Genomic DNA, 15,206 nt, shown 5'->3' on the forward strand with positions numbered 1-15,206 from the left:
CTGCCCTCTTCCTACAGCTTCTGGACCTTTCCACATGGTCAGAATTGCATTTTGAACCACCTGGAAGTTTGCATCAACCTTGCTCACATTTGTGAGTCCATAGTATATGGCACACTGTCTTCTAGGATATCTGTATCCAATAGAAAGGTGATGGCAGCTCCATCTGTCCCCTAAACTCTTCTAGTGTCTATGTTTTCAAAAGTAAACATATAAGCAAATGAAATTAACTTTAATAATGTATTTCATTTAGTCTCGTATGTAAAAGAGCATTTCAACCATATAATGCATAGAAACTCGTATCAATGAAAACAACTTTTTATACCAATCTTTGGGGTCTGTTTTCTGTGCATACTTATAGGACCTCATGATTAAGATTGTCCTCAGGGCATATGCTCCAAAGTCCCACATGGCTAGTCAGGACACATAATCTATAGAATGACCATAATAATATTGATGGAAGTGTTCCTGAAGCAATGTGTATGTATTAGCTGTTCAGTCCTTGCAAGGACTCTGTGATGAGTGAGATTATTTTCCACACTTTCTAAGTAAAGAACATTGTTCTACTTGAAATCCTGTAGCTGGAATATGGAAAAGCTTTGTCAGTCCAAGAGCCAAGTTGATGCTTTAGCCAAGACCCTGAGAACAAGTAAGGGAGGCGATGACAGCATTTTGTTGTTGCTTCTTTTGGTTTTGGTTTTGGTCAGGAGGAAGATCTCAAGATTTTCTTTTCCATTTGATGTATTATTGCAAGTTCCTTTCATCTACAGTACAAAAGTATGAAGGGTCCATGACTTCCTACATTTCTCCTCATTGCATGGTGTGTATAACTACACCCATTTCGTCGTTTCCAAACGGCGATAGTATCGTTCTACAGGCAGACAATTTACACAAGCCTTTCTTTCCCATCTCAAACGTTCTTCCCCCTATTTAAGGCCAGCTCTCGTGTTTCTTTCAGTTGTGTTTCTACTGAAATTGCATCCTTATGTGGATCTGTCAGACCCCCAACCTTGCCATTCCTTTAAGTACTTATTTTTCCTGATAACACTGTTCTCCTTTATCATCTACTTTCCTTTGTGTTGATTATCTCCCCGAGAGGAATGCAGCCCCTCCCCAAGTTCAAGGACTTTTTCTGCTTTAGTGTTGTAACTCCAGTGCCTAAAACTAACTCTTCGAATACATGTGGCTGTGGTAAACAAATGAAGTTAACTGAAAATAACAAATGAAAACATTGGGCAAATGAATGGCACAATGCTGTACTTTTTTTGGTCCATTTAGTAAAACCAGTTTACTTTCTGAGGAACTCCAGAACATCTCTAGGAAAGGATTGCCTCTGTGCTTTCCCACAAATCCCCATAAGCACCCCCCTCCTCCTTGATTTCTTGCTGCTTCTTACAGCACTTAGGGACTTCTACTACACATTTCTTGATGTATTATATGCTGACAGTTTATATTGTATCCCTCATGACTCTCTTAGAAAGTCAGATCCATGTAGACAAAGATGTTTTATTGTTCAATGAGGAATCAAAAATATCTAGAATAAAAGATGCCTGGAACAGTGTAGGTCTCCACACTGTCACAAAGGAGTGAAGACATTAGCAGCTCTGTGTTCAGGTATCTCCAGTTAAAGGTACATGTAATCTCAGGAGTTCTCATGTTGGTTTGTATGTTCATGAAAATCATGTCCTAGGGTCTTTCATGCTACACTCCAATTTCCTATTTTCTTATACTACTTAGCATAAAAACCTCATTAAACAGTTTACCCAAATAATGTATTTCTTAGCTAGGCATTCTAAATAACGTGGGCTGTACCATGAACTTAATACCTTACTACTGAATGTCTTGGCAGAACATAGCAGATTTGTCAATACCAAAATAAATAGCTTATTCACTAATGTGCATTTCTGAGTTTTGATCTAGTCCTTTAGGCAATCATTAAGCTCCCAGTGTCGTGTTATAAATGGCAGGGCCCATATTTTGATTTTAAAGAGATTAACTACATAGTTTAGGCATTGTTATATAAGGGAGGGGATTTTTTTTTATCAATTTTACTCTTGTTTTATTTAGAACTCAATAGTTATATAGCAGTAAACAGTTTACTGTGGTTTATATGATAAGATTAAAAGCTAGAGCTCATGGCTGAATGTATTTTCCAAATATGTGTGCTTTTGTCTATTGGAAAAAGCTCTCAAGTTTCATGAGACCTCACAAATTCAGGGGCATTTATAACCCACATTTATTTTAGGAGGTAGACAAGTAACTGATAGAGAGCTATCTCATACAGTTAAATTCTGGGGGAAAGTCATCCATTCCTATGTTATAGGTAGGGCGTGTATCCCCAGGACTGAAGAAACTTGACATTAAAGTATATTTTATGCTATGTGAAAAAGGAAGTTTATGGCTTAAATGCTTAATTGCCAAAGCATTATCTGCAAGCATTGCATTCTGTTTGTAACCAGCAAAGAAAGCCTTAACGTTTTGGAATGTCAGGTTCCTCATCCATAAAGTTGGCATGTTTCTTATTATTTATCCTTAAGACATACCTGAGAAAATATTGAGATGACATCTAATCTTTTTTGGGGAACTAAAGATGCAGTGTGAATAGAAAAGTGTCCTTGAGTGGCTGTTGCTCTCTTCCTCTTCTTCGTAACGGATGTCATTTGGACTTACAACTCTAAAATATTTCTTTCTAAAAACCCCCTTGGCAAGACTATCTGAATACAAATGTGTTTGTCCTGTAAATGCCCTAGAGTCCAGAAATAAGAAAGAATGGCTGGGATAGCACATCTTTACTTCAGGGACTGTGTTCACTTGAGATTCATCAGTTTAAATGATCTCGGTGCAATGAAGGAGAGCAGGCCTTGGTACATTAAAGACGTTGTCAGCATGCCCTCCTGCTGATATGCTTAAAGATGCTGGCTTGACCTCTATCCCCAGGTATGAATTGCAATGTTGTAGAAGTTTTCATGGTCAGTTCTGAAGAAGGGCCCAAAACTTTAGCTCTTAAATAGCAGAATGAGGTTACACAGAAAAGAGTCAAAAATCTATTACCTTCTCTCATTCTTAAAACACATTCTTCTTAAAACACAGCGTTGGTAACCATCATTACATCCTTACACTGTGCCTAACTGTGTTCTAGCCACTACTTAACACAGGAATCCTACTATGCAAGCCTATTGTCATCTGTATTTTATCAATAACAAACTGGAGGTGTTTGTTATTATCAGGAGAGCTGTCTGGGTGTCCCTTTTACTGAATCGGAAACTTAAGCAAAGTCTTCAATCTCCCTAAAGTCTGCCTCAGTTTATACAGCTACAGACACATGAGCAATTCTTGACTTTACTGTCCATGATAGCCAATGTGAGCAGTTGATTTGGTTGCTGGGTGGCTCTGTGCTCATCATTTACAATATTTAGGAAGGAAAAGCAAGTGAAAAAATATATTGTCTTTTTTATTTTATATTCCTACATTTTAAATTATAACCAATAAGAGTTGCTTAATATAGTATTTTTATGATTTTTTTTTTAAACAGTCAGATCTGATAATCTGATTCTGGGAGAGAAAGCCATAGTGAACTTTGCAAGCCCTAAGATATTAAGCTAGGCATTTTTCACTTTTAATAAGTGCCCAAAGCTCTGAAGATGAATCTAACTCTCCCCAAATGTGCTCTGTTGCTTGGTTCTTGGCAGTTATTTCCTGTTAACAGCCAAATTTTGTGATTTAAGTGTAAATTCTACTCTACTGTGACAACATAATTAGCCCCTTCCATCACCATTGGAGGACAGGTACATTTTTTTCCCTTTAAGAACACAAGTATTAATGTCTTATGTGACTGTGGAATTATTTTATTTGATAAAGGAACATTTTGAAAATGCAGTAAAATATTTTTTGAATCAAAAGTGTATTCAGTGCTTCTGTCCACTGCACTTATAAAAGGAATTAGTTGAGAAGTAATTAAAAAAAAACTGTGAAGCATACTAGAGCTACTATGTTTGCTTAATGTGGGGCCAGACATCTGTCAAAAGTATTGAAGATGGCCCCCAGACCATCACTGCAACATGAATGTCTTGGAAAGACAGGGTTTACATAAATCAAGAGCCATTTACTTGAAACAAGCTTACTTTGAAAGGGAAGCTAATGAAGTTTGACTTCTTGGTGAAAGTTAAATGAGTTAATGGCATGGCCATCACTCTGAACACTCCACAGCTATGCTGACTTAAGGGAGTAGGACAGATGACTATCTAAGAGATGGCATTCAAGAAGGAATTTTAATGAAGCTGAACTGTCCTAATAGCCTTATTATTATTATTATTATTATTATTATTATTATTATTGCCTTATTTAATCTTCATAGCAAGTATGCAGTAACTATTATAGTTATCATCATTTTATTCATGAAAACTATAGAAACCTAACCCAGTGCAGATCACAATCAAAGCTAGGTCATATGAATCCACCATCCATGCTAATAACCACTGCAGTAAGCTTAAATGTGACCCTCCAGGCTCTCATCTACCCAAAAAGGCATTCAGCCCTAATCTCTTGAAGTTGCAAATGTTGGAGAATGATCTTTGTAGATGTGATGAAGAACTCCAAGATCAGAGGTTATCTAGTAGAAGGAGTAAGTGAGAGGGAGTTGTAGCCACAAGTCAAAGAATGCTGACAGCCACCAGCATCTGTGACAAAATTGTGACCACTCCTTAAAACTGTGTGGAAGAATTGCTACCCTGCCAGCTCTTTCATGATGACCCAAAGAAACCTATTTCAAATCTCTGCCTTCTAGAGTCGCATGATGTGCTTGTATCAACAGAGAGGGGCTAGTACCAGCATGCACCTCCCACCCCCAAATCCAGTGTGGAGTAGCCCACTCAAGTAAATATGAGCTCAAACAAGTGAATTAACCTCTCAAGATCTCAGATACACTATACATAAAGTCAGTGAACTGGACTGAGAGAGTTGGGAGTTTTAGACCAAAAAGGAAATTGTCCCCCAAGTCCTTTACTAAAAGGAAGCTGCCAGATTATTTTGGGCATTTCATTAAACTCCATATTTTCTGAAGAGCTATTGTGTAATATACATCATGTGTAAAGGTATACTCGACCTTGAAACACTTTCAGATGTTAGGTAAACATAGAGCTGGGTCTGGAGATGCAGATCTATGATCCCGGGTGATAGAAGGCTGAAACAGAAGGATTGCCAAGGCTGGGCGATAGAAGACATTCAAGAACAACCTGGACAAGTTAATGAGACCCTTTCTCAAAATATTAGGAAATTTAAAAGAATTGGAGATGTAGCCTAGTGATGGAGTCTTTGCTTACTTGGTTTGTGTGAGGGTCTAGGCTCAGTAGCCAGTTCTAGAAAAAATAAATGGTATCCTACATGTTGTTGATATTATATCTTGTGGAAAATGGTCATAATGGTGTACTTCTCCTCCCCTCGTGACAGGAAGCTTTATGCAGTAAACTTCAGGATAGAGATACAGAAGCATCACCTCCTGACTTAAACTATTGCTTGGGTCTAGCCTGTGGGCATCCTGTGATGAGAAGGCTACTGAGTATATATCCTGATTACATAGAAAAGAATAATTGATTAATTATGGAAATTTGAGCTGTAAGGAAGGCAATGGTACCAAATATTTGCCATTCCTACTCTAAGAACAAGTATAAATCCTAATTGATCATGACAGTTTCCTGCTGTGCCTGAAAGAGCTTCAGACTTCTGTACATAGCCATTAGAACAATGAATGACTTTCATTCAGTAAAGAATGTGGGGACATTTATATTGTATGTGGTCATCAAGAATTATAGTAATGACAACTTGTCTTTTCAGCCATCTAAAACTCATTTTCCTGACTCTGGTGTTAATAGTCTATATCTATTTAAAATGTCACCAGTCTCTGAAGTTCACACATTTATTGCCTAACATTCTTTCTGAAAGTAGGTAAGAGAACATAATTAAAAATTATGAAATTCTAATTAAAATATTAAGCATCAAGTCTTTACAAAATAAACCTACCTCCCAAAATATCTTGGCCAGTTATCTTGGCCACTTTTTTTCTGCATCAAAAACTCATAAGCAGGAAAACTATGGGGGGAAATCTCCATGGGAGGACATTCTACAAGGCAGGAGGGAGGCACAAGAAACATTCATTTTCAGCATTTGTAACACTTAATTTGTTACATCCATGATCTAAAAGTAGTAGCAGTAGAGGCCTGTAGAGACCTGTAGAGGCCACAAAGGGTTTATCAACTATTGGGTTTAACCCTCAAAATACTGTCCCACTAACATATTTTGATAAAACTTTAGGTATTTGACCACATAGTTAGTAAGCAAAAACTCTTACAAGAATCCACATTTCTGATTTGTATCAGCAATTAAATTTAGGCTGTGGTTCTGAGACTGCATTCCTTTAGGTTGCATGTAGCAGAGCTGAGCAGCAAGACAAAAGAAGTGCTTTTGTTTTGGTTTTTTTCCTACTCAAATCTGTTAAAATTTACAAGAAACAAGTAGCCCATGTGAGTGGGAAACAAGTTTCAAGAGAAAGAATTGCTGCCTAGATTTCTGCTCTTTGTGCTATATGCATGGTCCTTATAGACATGGAAGATTCAAGTCCTGTGTTAGACAATGGCAGTCATCAGCCAATAGAGAAAGCAGCTGTACTGATGATGTGGAATCGACAGCAAAGACTCATTTTTAAACCAACTGGCTAAAGCCCCTATTCAAGACCATGTCTCCCTCATTACCCACGGCTTCCCATGATGCCTATGATATTTGGCACTGGGGTACATATATCATGGTAGACTAACCAATTGATCATCAATTCATGGTTCTCAGATATTAGTTTGTGCCTATAACCTGTGAGGTTGGTCAAAACCAGATTCCCAGGGGCCGATCTGAATAGAAGAGGTCTGTTTTGGTCAGCCATAGCTGGAAATCCTTCAATTTCACCTTGTGAAGTTCCCATCAATCATTAGTGAGTCCATAGTTGTAACAGCCTTGTCTTGCATCAATTACATTTGAGTAATAGTGACAGTGCCAAATGTTGACATGTCATGATAAAAAATTTCTAATAACATGGGAAAAGATGAGTTGTGGGGTTAATGTTTGCACGGGCAATTGCTATACGCTAATGTGACACTAAGGATTTTGTAGGTGCCCCTGCAGCTTTTGTAGATCTGAAATAGCTCCTTCCTAGCATATTCACTTTTGTTCTAGCTGAAAAAATCTTAGGTGTTATGTAGTCAAGTGGTGGAGTCAAGACCTGAAACCACATGTGTTTACATCGACCCTGCTCTTAGCCATTATGTTATTCTTCCTCCCAATTGCTTCCAGACCCACTCTACAATGGCCTACAAAAGAAATCCCAAAACCTTTCTATTTCATGATCAACTGAGCATATAGATTTTAATCTGCTAATGAGAATTTTTCACCCTCCAAAGGGCCATGCCAGGGTTTCAGTGTCATTCAAAGTGTAAATTTTTATGTAACAGGACACATCTAACAATACACCCAAGTGAACATTAGCTTTAAGTGGACCGCCTTCAAGTACCACTCAAAACTTCTACATTTTGGCCTACGTAGTGCCAAATGATCATTAACAACACCCCTACCCCATGGAACTCTGGTTTCAGCTGCTGCTGATGTCCCTCTTTTTGCTACAATAGATACGTAAGACATTCAACACGCTATCTGAAATAAGCATACTAGGGACTTAAAAATAGAGAAGGGAGTAAGTCTTGTTCCCAAACAAACTGGATTTTTAGCTAAGGTTTCATGGAAAAAATAAAGTACATGAGATTTTTTTTTCATGATTTTAAGACTGTAATGAAATTTAAAAGCCAACAGTAAACATGGAATTCCACAAGAAAAATACAGAATATTACATACTAGAGTTTATAGATCATTAACATGTGGTAAAACTCTATAAAAAAATGACATTTTAAAAATGCATATATAGGTCATATTCTAGAATTTTCTGTATGTATTGGTTATAATTATACATATACTTATTATACATATTTTGTGTTTTAAAATCTTCCAAACACTGTTAGCATTCAATATGTATTTTAATTTTCACACAGCCCTATGGGGTGTAAATGAAAACAAAACCTAACCAATATCAATAATGTAAGATTTTCTTTATGTTTTATTCTACATAAACTAGAAATCTGAATTACAACCAGAAGAGTCTACTGAAGAATAAAGTATCAGAGAATTTGTCAGTTCACAGAACCAGTCTATCATAACACCTAAACTTTCTTTTCTAAAATTACTTTCCTCTACTAAATCCTGAAAGACTGGACATTTTTAACAAATGCAGACTGTTCTTTGAAGCTGGGAATTAAAAAGCATCCTTTGCAAAGGCGACAGTATTAGTCACCTGCTTGAATATGATTGGGAGATCTTTTTGCTGACAACTCCTTACCTCCTTCACACATCAGCAGGTCTCTCGCGTGCATGGATGCTAGTGCAACCCATCATACTCAAAACTGAGACCTGCCCAGCCTCAACTTTCACATCAGAGTCTACATGCATCCTTTTCATACTGTCAGGCAACGATGCCTGAGGGCCATCCTTGGGGAAGAGATATGTTGTTCTCTCTTATTAACTAAATGCATTGACATGATGAACTTTCTTGTATGTTGTTTTGAGTATAAATTTCTCATCTATTACTCTCTAGTTTTGTCAAAGTAATTCAGGGTACACTTACAATAACCAGAAATTCAATTTTCATCTGCTTTTATGTTACATATTACTTCTAAAATTTTATATAAGACTGATAATTATCCTTTTATTTTTATGACTATAATATTATTACATCATTTCTCCCTTCCCTTTCCTCCCTCCGTACACTCCCATTTACCTTTCCTTTCTCTTTCAAATTGATGTCCTCTGTTTTCATTAATTGATGGTACGTACACGCATGGTGTGCGTACATATACATTTCTAAATACAACTTGCTCAGTTTGTATAATGTCATTTGAATGTATGTTTTCAGGCTGATCATTTGGTATTGAACAACCAATTTATGTGCTCTTCCCCGAGGAAAACTATTTTTCCTATTCTCAGCATTCTTTGATAGTCTATAGTTTTCTCTGTGTAGTGCTGAGTTTCCTGGTCTTTCCCTTGTCCCCTTTGGCATGTCTATTTTTGTTGTCCGTGTTTTGTTCATGTATAGCCAGCCATATTGGTGAGACAGTGTAGCTTCTGATATTTTTGACACTGAATCTTCTGGAAGCTACCCTTCTCCTTAGTTTCTTATCCGTATAGACTCAAATGTCAAAAAGTTCAATGAAAGAATAGTAAATTTGTCTAAGATGCACCTACTCTTACAGTTTACAAATTCATTTATTCTGTTGATTTCTCTGGGCACTGTGAATTATAACCACGTGGCATCTCATTTTCGTAAAAATAATATTCCTGGCCCTCTTAAACACATATTTAAAATATTCATCCATAAGTCCTAATAGGGAAAGAATCCTACAAATCACAGGCTTTTATTTTCATTTCATTAATGAGGAAAGCAAAGGCCCAAAAGCCTTCTATTTCTCAGCTTACCATCCACTGATTGCATTATCAAAGAGCCTCAGTAATGCTTGCAGAGATCTGAGCATTGGTGTTTTCCATACTATGAATAATTTGTAACCACACTATTGTGCAAAAGCTTCATTGACAGCCACAAAATACTACAATGACAAATGAGTCTTTGCACACATGTATGTTCAAAAATTATTCCTTGATTGAGCATAAACAGTCAATTGAAATCCCTGTCATTGCAGGTCTGATTAACATATATTAATTGGATTTCAGTTAATTGATTTAGTAAGCCAATAATCATGTTCAGGAGTCAACCTGTCTCTGAATGCTTGCAACACTGGATTTTCTTTTAATTGGTAGAATAAATAAATCATATAAGTAAATATGTATGTGATTTTTTATTATGTATATGTAGAATCAGTAACAAAATCAAATTGACCTTACAGAAATATCCTGTTAATTGTTATATTGTTATGTATAATCCTAAAGGCTGTCCAAAGGCAGGATTCATCTTTTTCTCCCCTGACATGAATCCCATATTATTCTGAACCATATGCTTTACATCTAATTTTTGGCTGACAAGTACACATTTTTCTATCACCCTTGTGTTCACTCTGCCTGCAAGGCATCCTCTCTACCTTCTATCACATCTCTCGGAATGATAAAGGATGTTACTCACCCTCCCTCACACAGCCACAATATAGTCTATCCTATGATCCTTATACAAACCAAAAGAGAGGTTTGATGTCAAAACATAAAAATGTTTTCCCAATAAGACATAACTGCTTTGTGGGGTTAAACGTAATGTTATTTTAGAAATTAGATAAAATTTATGAGGAATCTAAAGCACAACCATTATGACAATGTAATTATATGTAGCTATCAATGGTTTAGATGCATTTTTCTCTTAAGTAAGTACCTATGTACTAGGTTTCCTATGCCAAACTTTTCTCAATCAAGAAATAATGACCACATGTGGCAGAAATTTAAATACTTTGTCAAGTGTTGTACTATATCCTAACAAAAATTACAGCATGCTGCACTCAAAACCCACTGTTCCTTAATCATAGAAAATATAGTAGATGCTCATTATGTTCATTTCTCCAGGTCCCTAATACTTCCCAAACTAATGCTTCTCTTTACAGCTGTGCCACATCCTGCTGTTGACCTCCCTGCTCCTTAAATTTTAGTTCCTTGTGGTCTCTCTACCACTTTCCTCCCACCTCTCCATTCACTCTCTGTCATTTTTTTTGGAGGGGGAGTTCTGCTTTAATTTCTGTCCTCTTTTCTTGATGCTGTGTTCTGTCCCCTGTCAGAAGTGTTGAGTTCTCGTGCTTCAGCCTCTGCTGAGACAACCAAACCCACTAAGTGTTTCACAGGGCAGGAGATGGTCACCCCATTAAACATTTGACCTTTTTTACGTCTATTTATTTTGTCATATCAGAGAAAGGTAGTTCTAGAATATAGCGAGTAGAGATAAGTAATGACAATAAGCAAACTGCTATGTAAAGAACAGCCTCACAAAGAAATGACAAAGTCTCCAAATTTAATAGTGCTGTGGATTCTAAACTTTGGACAATAGCCTAAACATACCGGTCGATTCCATTTGAGCATCCTATACAAACACTGAACTCAATATGTAGCAAGGGAGAGTTGTCCGCTTCCCCACTTCGCTGCCCCACTCGATACTTTGGATTTTGATATAATGCAGTAGCACCAAATATAGCAAAGGTCTCACCTGATAACACTCCCAAATACCCAAATCTTCTGAAGCTATAATCTACATACATCGAAGAATCTCTATCCTCCCCTGTTGTCAGTTATCTACTGAGTCTATGGCCCTCTTATCCCCACCAGTCTACACAATCTGGTCCCTAACTCTGACTCCTCACCACCGCTGTAATCCATCTGTCATCCTAAGAGTAATATGGCAGGTGACTCAAGCCTTTGGCCTTGGAGCCTTGACCATTGCTTACTGGGCAAAAAGGATTCTTATTAACAAACCTCAGCTTATCTTCTAAATATTATTTCTGTATCTGACACATCTTCACCTTAAACATCTCATCAAATCTCTACCATAAGCATGTAATTTTAAATATAAAGTGAAATTTCTTTAACTGTTTGAATATATGTGTTTTTTCTTCTTAGTTAGCCCATTCATACATTTTGATAAATTTAAGTGAAAACAAGTCAGTATGTTATTAATTTAAGGACAAATTTCAGTCATTTTTGCCTCTGTTTTAGTTCAGAATAGATGGAAGTTTCTCAGAGTCATTTTATGCAAATAAGATGCACCATATAGATAGTGTTTTATCCTACAAAAGTTATTAGCTACTATTTTTTTTCATTGGCAACCATGTTTACCAAAACCTTCACCTTGGTGCAGATCAAAAAACAAACAGCAGTTATTGTAACAAAGAGAAAATTTTTATATTCCTGTGGGGGCATAAATGGAGAAGAAAGGATTAGGAGGAGTGTGTGGGATGGCACGATATATAAAATCAAAGGCTAACAATTCCAATACAGTACCAATTGTTTTTCTGTGAGATTATGGATAACTTAATGAGAATATTCCTCATTTGTGAAACAGGAATATAGTTGAGATATCATTCAGGTAATGATAATCATATGGATTCTAAACATTCACCTTAACAATGCACTCAGTTTCTTGATAATCCTATCACAAATGCTCCTCTGATAGTACTTCTCTCATCCTTTGGAGAGGCTCTTGTCTTATCTCAGTTCACATCCATCCATAATTTTCTTACAACCACGAATCTTGGAAGAGTTTCTTCTTTCAAGAAATCCAACAATATAGCAAATATGTAAGTGATTCTTTTTCCCTTGGTGACTTTTTCTAGATGGTACTTTCCAGAAGTAACTTACCAGGGTACATGTCTAGAGTCTGAGTTTCCACCTTGTAGTTCAGTAGGCAAAAATGGTACTTTCAGATTCAAATACATTTGTCAAGGATATAGATGAAAGAACAGAGCATTAATTCTTTATTGAATTAAACTTAAGATACTGCTGTATTTTAAAGTATTGAGCTGTACATACAAAGTAAAATTCTAGAGGTTCTTAAGAAATGTCCTGAATATATTTTACTTGAAAAAAGTAGATAAAATTTATTAAACGTTTAAAGCCAAATCATTAAAACAAAATAATTATATTGCATTCAGGATGTGTTAGTTAAAGCTATCTCCTACAATATACCTGTGATGTTTGTAAGATGAGAGGCTGGCTTCAGACATTTTCATCTCTGTGTATTTTCCAAAGCTTCTGCATCTTGCTATAATAGCTCTGGCCATACAAGCACATAATTAGGTACTTGGCATGTTTGAGAAGAAATGAATACTTAATTTTCTCATTGAAAATGGCTAGATTGATTAGAAATTAAATTCTTTCTAGACTATTCTCTGTTTTCCCTTGTGTTTTTAAGGTATTTCCAGAAGTTATATATCTTATTTATGGATGCTCAAAGAGTCCTATTTTCCAACCTGAACAGAAGCTCACTTTTGATTTATGAATAAAATTATCCTGGAGTTACTACAACCTTAATAATATCAATTGTAAGAGAAAATATTTATGTACATAAGGAACTCTATCCTTAAGATTCAAGAAATAATAAAGTGCAATTAATGGATTTCAGTGATTATTAAATTAACTATAAAAGGTTTTGATGCTTAAAGTTAGTACATTTAAGAGCCTTTAACTTTCATAATTTCTTGCACATAGAATAATACTTCTCAGATTATGGTATAATATCATCAGATGGATAAACTATAAAGATGTCAAATACTAAACTGGGGAAGTTTGGGCACTTTCTGTAAGAAGACTTAAGTTATTTAGTTTTGACATGTACTTTATCACCTGAACCTTCTAGATCTACGGAAGACATTTGAGCAGGAACCCTTGGGAAAGGAAGTGTCCCTGGAACAGGAAGTCTTACTCCAGTGTCGGCCACCTGAAGGGATCCCAGTAGCTGAGGTAACAAAAATGCATTGCATTTAGCAGTTGGCACTTAGTTCTTCTAACAGAGGCCTAATCCATGGCTAATGGTGCAGTGAATTAGGGCATGGCATGATGAATGGTTGGTAATGGAGTCCTAACTGCCTGCTGCTGGCAAAACAGATTGATTAGGAACTGATTAATGACTTGGGAGTCAATTAGAATGCCCCACTGGACAAAGCCACTGGCAGCATGGTTTAATTTTATCATTCTCTTTCAAAACAATCAGAAACAGTGTTTTACTTTATCTGGCACCTAACGAAAGAGATGTTATAACTAAATGTGCCATCAGCTGTATTACTATTCCAGATGATGTAAAAACAAAAAAGTTAGTATAAGAAAGATGTGTCTGTCTTGTGAGCCTTTACTGCACATACGTGTTTCAAAGTCTATTATGTCATCATAGAGATCAAAAAAGATTATCTACTGTCACAAACATGATCACTTTCATCCAGCAGTATTTCTATCATTTTATGCATTGTTTTGGTTCTGCTTAAATGAAGTCTTTGGATGGCTAATGAAGTATTATGGATCTTATTTTTGCAATGACTTTTCATTAGCACCAATGTGTTGCTCTTTGAAAGGGGCTGTATTTGAGAAATTGCCTTGCATGACCCGGAGGAGAATGCATGCTCTCCTGGGGACGCTCACCATAATATTGCAACATCCTGTTGAAGGAAACTAGTACTATGTCTTTTATTTGTTAACAAATAGCTCCAATCTCTAAAACAATGTTCCTTTTACAAGTTAACAGAAGACTACCTTATAGTGTCCAACATGATTATCTACAGGGCTCTACAAATTCAAACACACTTTCATTTGACAAGTAACATGGCTGTTTATTTGTTAAGGGTCCTTGCTAGCCTCCAAGCTTCATGAAGTAGTCATTTAAAATATTTACTCTGTGTTGCATATATGGAAAGAGACATATGCCAGTTGTCATTCAGAAGTAAATATGGATCTAGTGGACATGGATCAGCTCATTTTTCATATAATAAACTCTTGAAAATCTAGCTCTCCAAGAAATCAAAATAATAATAATATTGAAACTTTTTGGTGAATAATTATAAATAGTTCATTTACTGTTGGATTTCTCATAGCTTTTCAGTCTCAAATATTGGTATGAAGTAGAAATCAGCTGAGGTAGTCAGACCCACAACAGCAAAACTGAGCATCTGGTTCTTCTGAGTTAATACTGGCAACAAATTATTTGAAAATATACACAAAATAACTCCATTTTCTACTATAACATTTATATCTCTGTTCCTCAATTGCAAAACCACGTATTTCCTTTTTTACTCTGAACAAAATGATAACTATTTTCCCTTGTCATTGGCATCTCAGGACTCTTCTGTACCATATCAGAAATTACATGATTATCGCTCACTATCACACAATACCATATCAACATCTTGCATCCCCCAAACACAGGCTATGATTTAGTATGGCTGAAATGATGGACACTCTTTTCTGTCCAACATTTCATTTTAGTTGTGCAGTGGAGCATCTGTCTCCTTACTTGTAGTTCTAAGGCAAACTTCTTCCAAAACCCACTGTAAAGTTCTAAACATCCTAAGAGCAGCATGGACATCTGTAATCTGGCTTCTACTCTAACCACCCAGTGAGCAGCATGGGCATGCATAGCCTTGCTTCTACTCAAGGCA

The 15,206-nt window shown here is 36.3% G+C and overlaps 1 protein-coding gene across 3 annotated transcripts in view; it reads left to right on the plus strand.

Annotated features, from left to right (window-relative positions):
- Window positions 1-15,206, plus strand: part of Unc5c (unc-5 netrin receptor C) — a 357,131-nt gene that overhangs the window by 242,817 nt on the left and 99,108 nt on the right. For all 3 annotated transcript variants that reach the window (XM_052732282.1, XM_052732283.1, XM_052732284.1), the window contains exon 4: window positions 13,418-13,521. In XM_052732282.1, the coding sequence (XP_052588242.1) occupies window positions 13,418-13,521 (104 nt within the window). The remainder of the gene's footprint in view (window positions 1-13,417; window positions 13,522-15,206) is intronic.

The sequence above is a fragment of the Peromyscus californicus genome, unplaced genomic scaffold (genome assembly GCF_007827085.1).
Source record: "Peromyscus californicus insignis strain IS unplaced genomic scaffold, ASM782708v3 Scaffold_9__1_contigs__length_137607984, whole genome shotgun sequence".
NCBI lineage: Eukaryota > Metazoa > Chordata > Mammalia > Rodentia > Cricetidae > Peromyscus > Peromyscus californicus.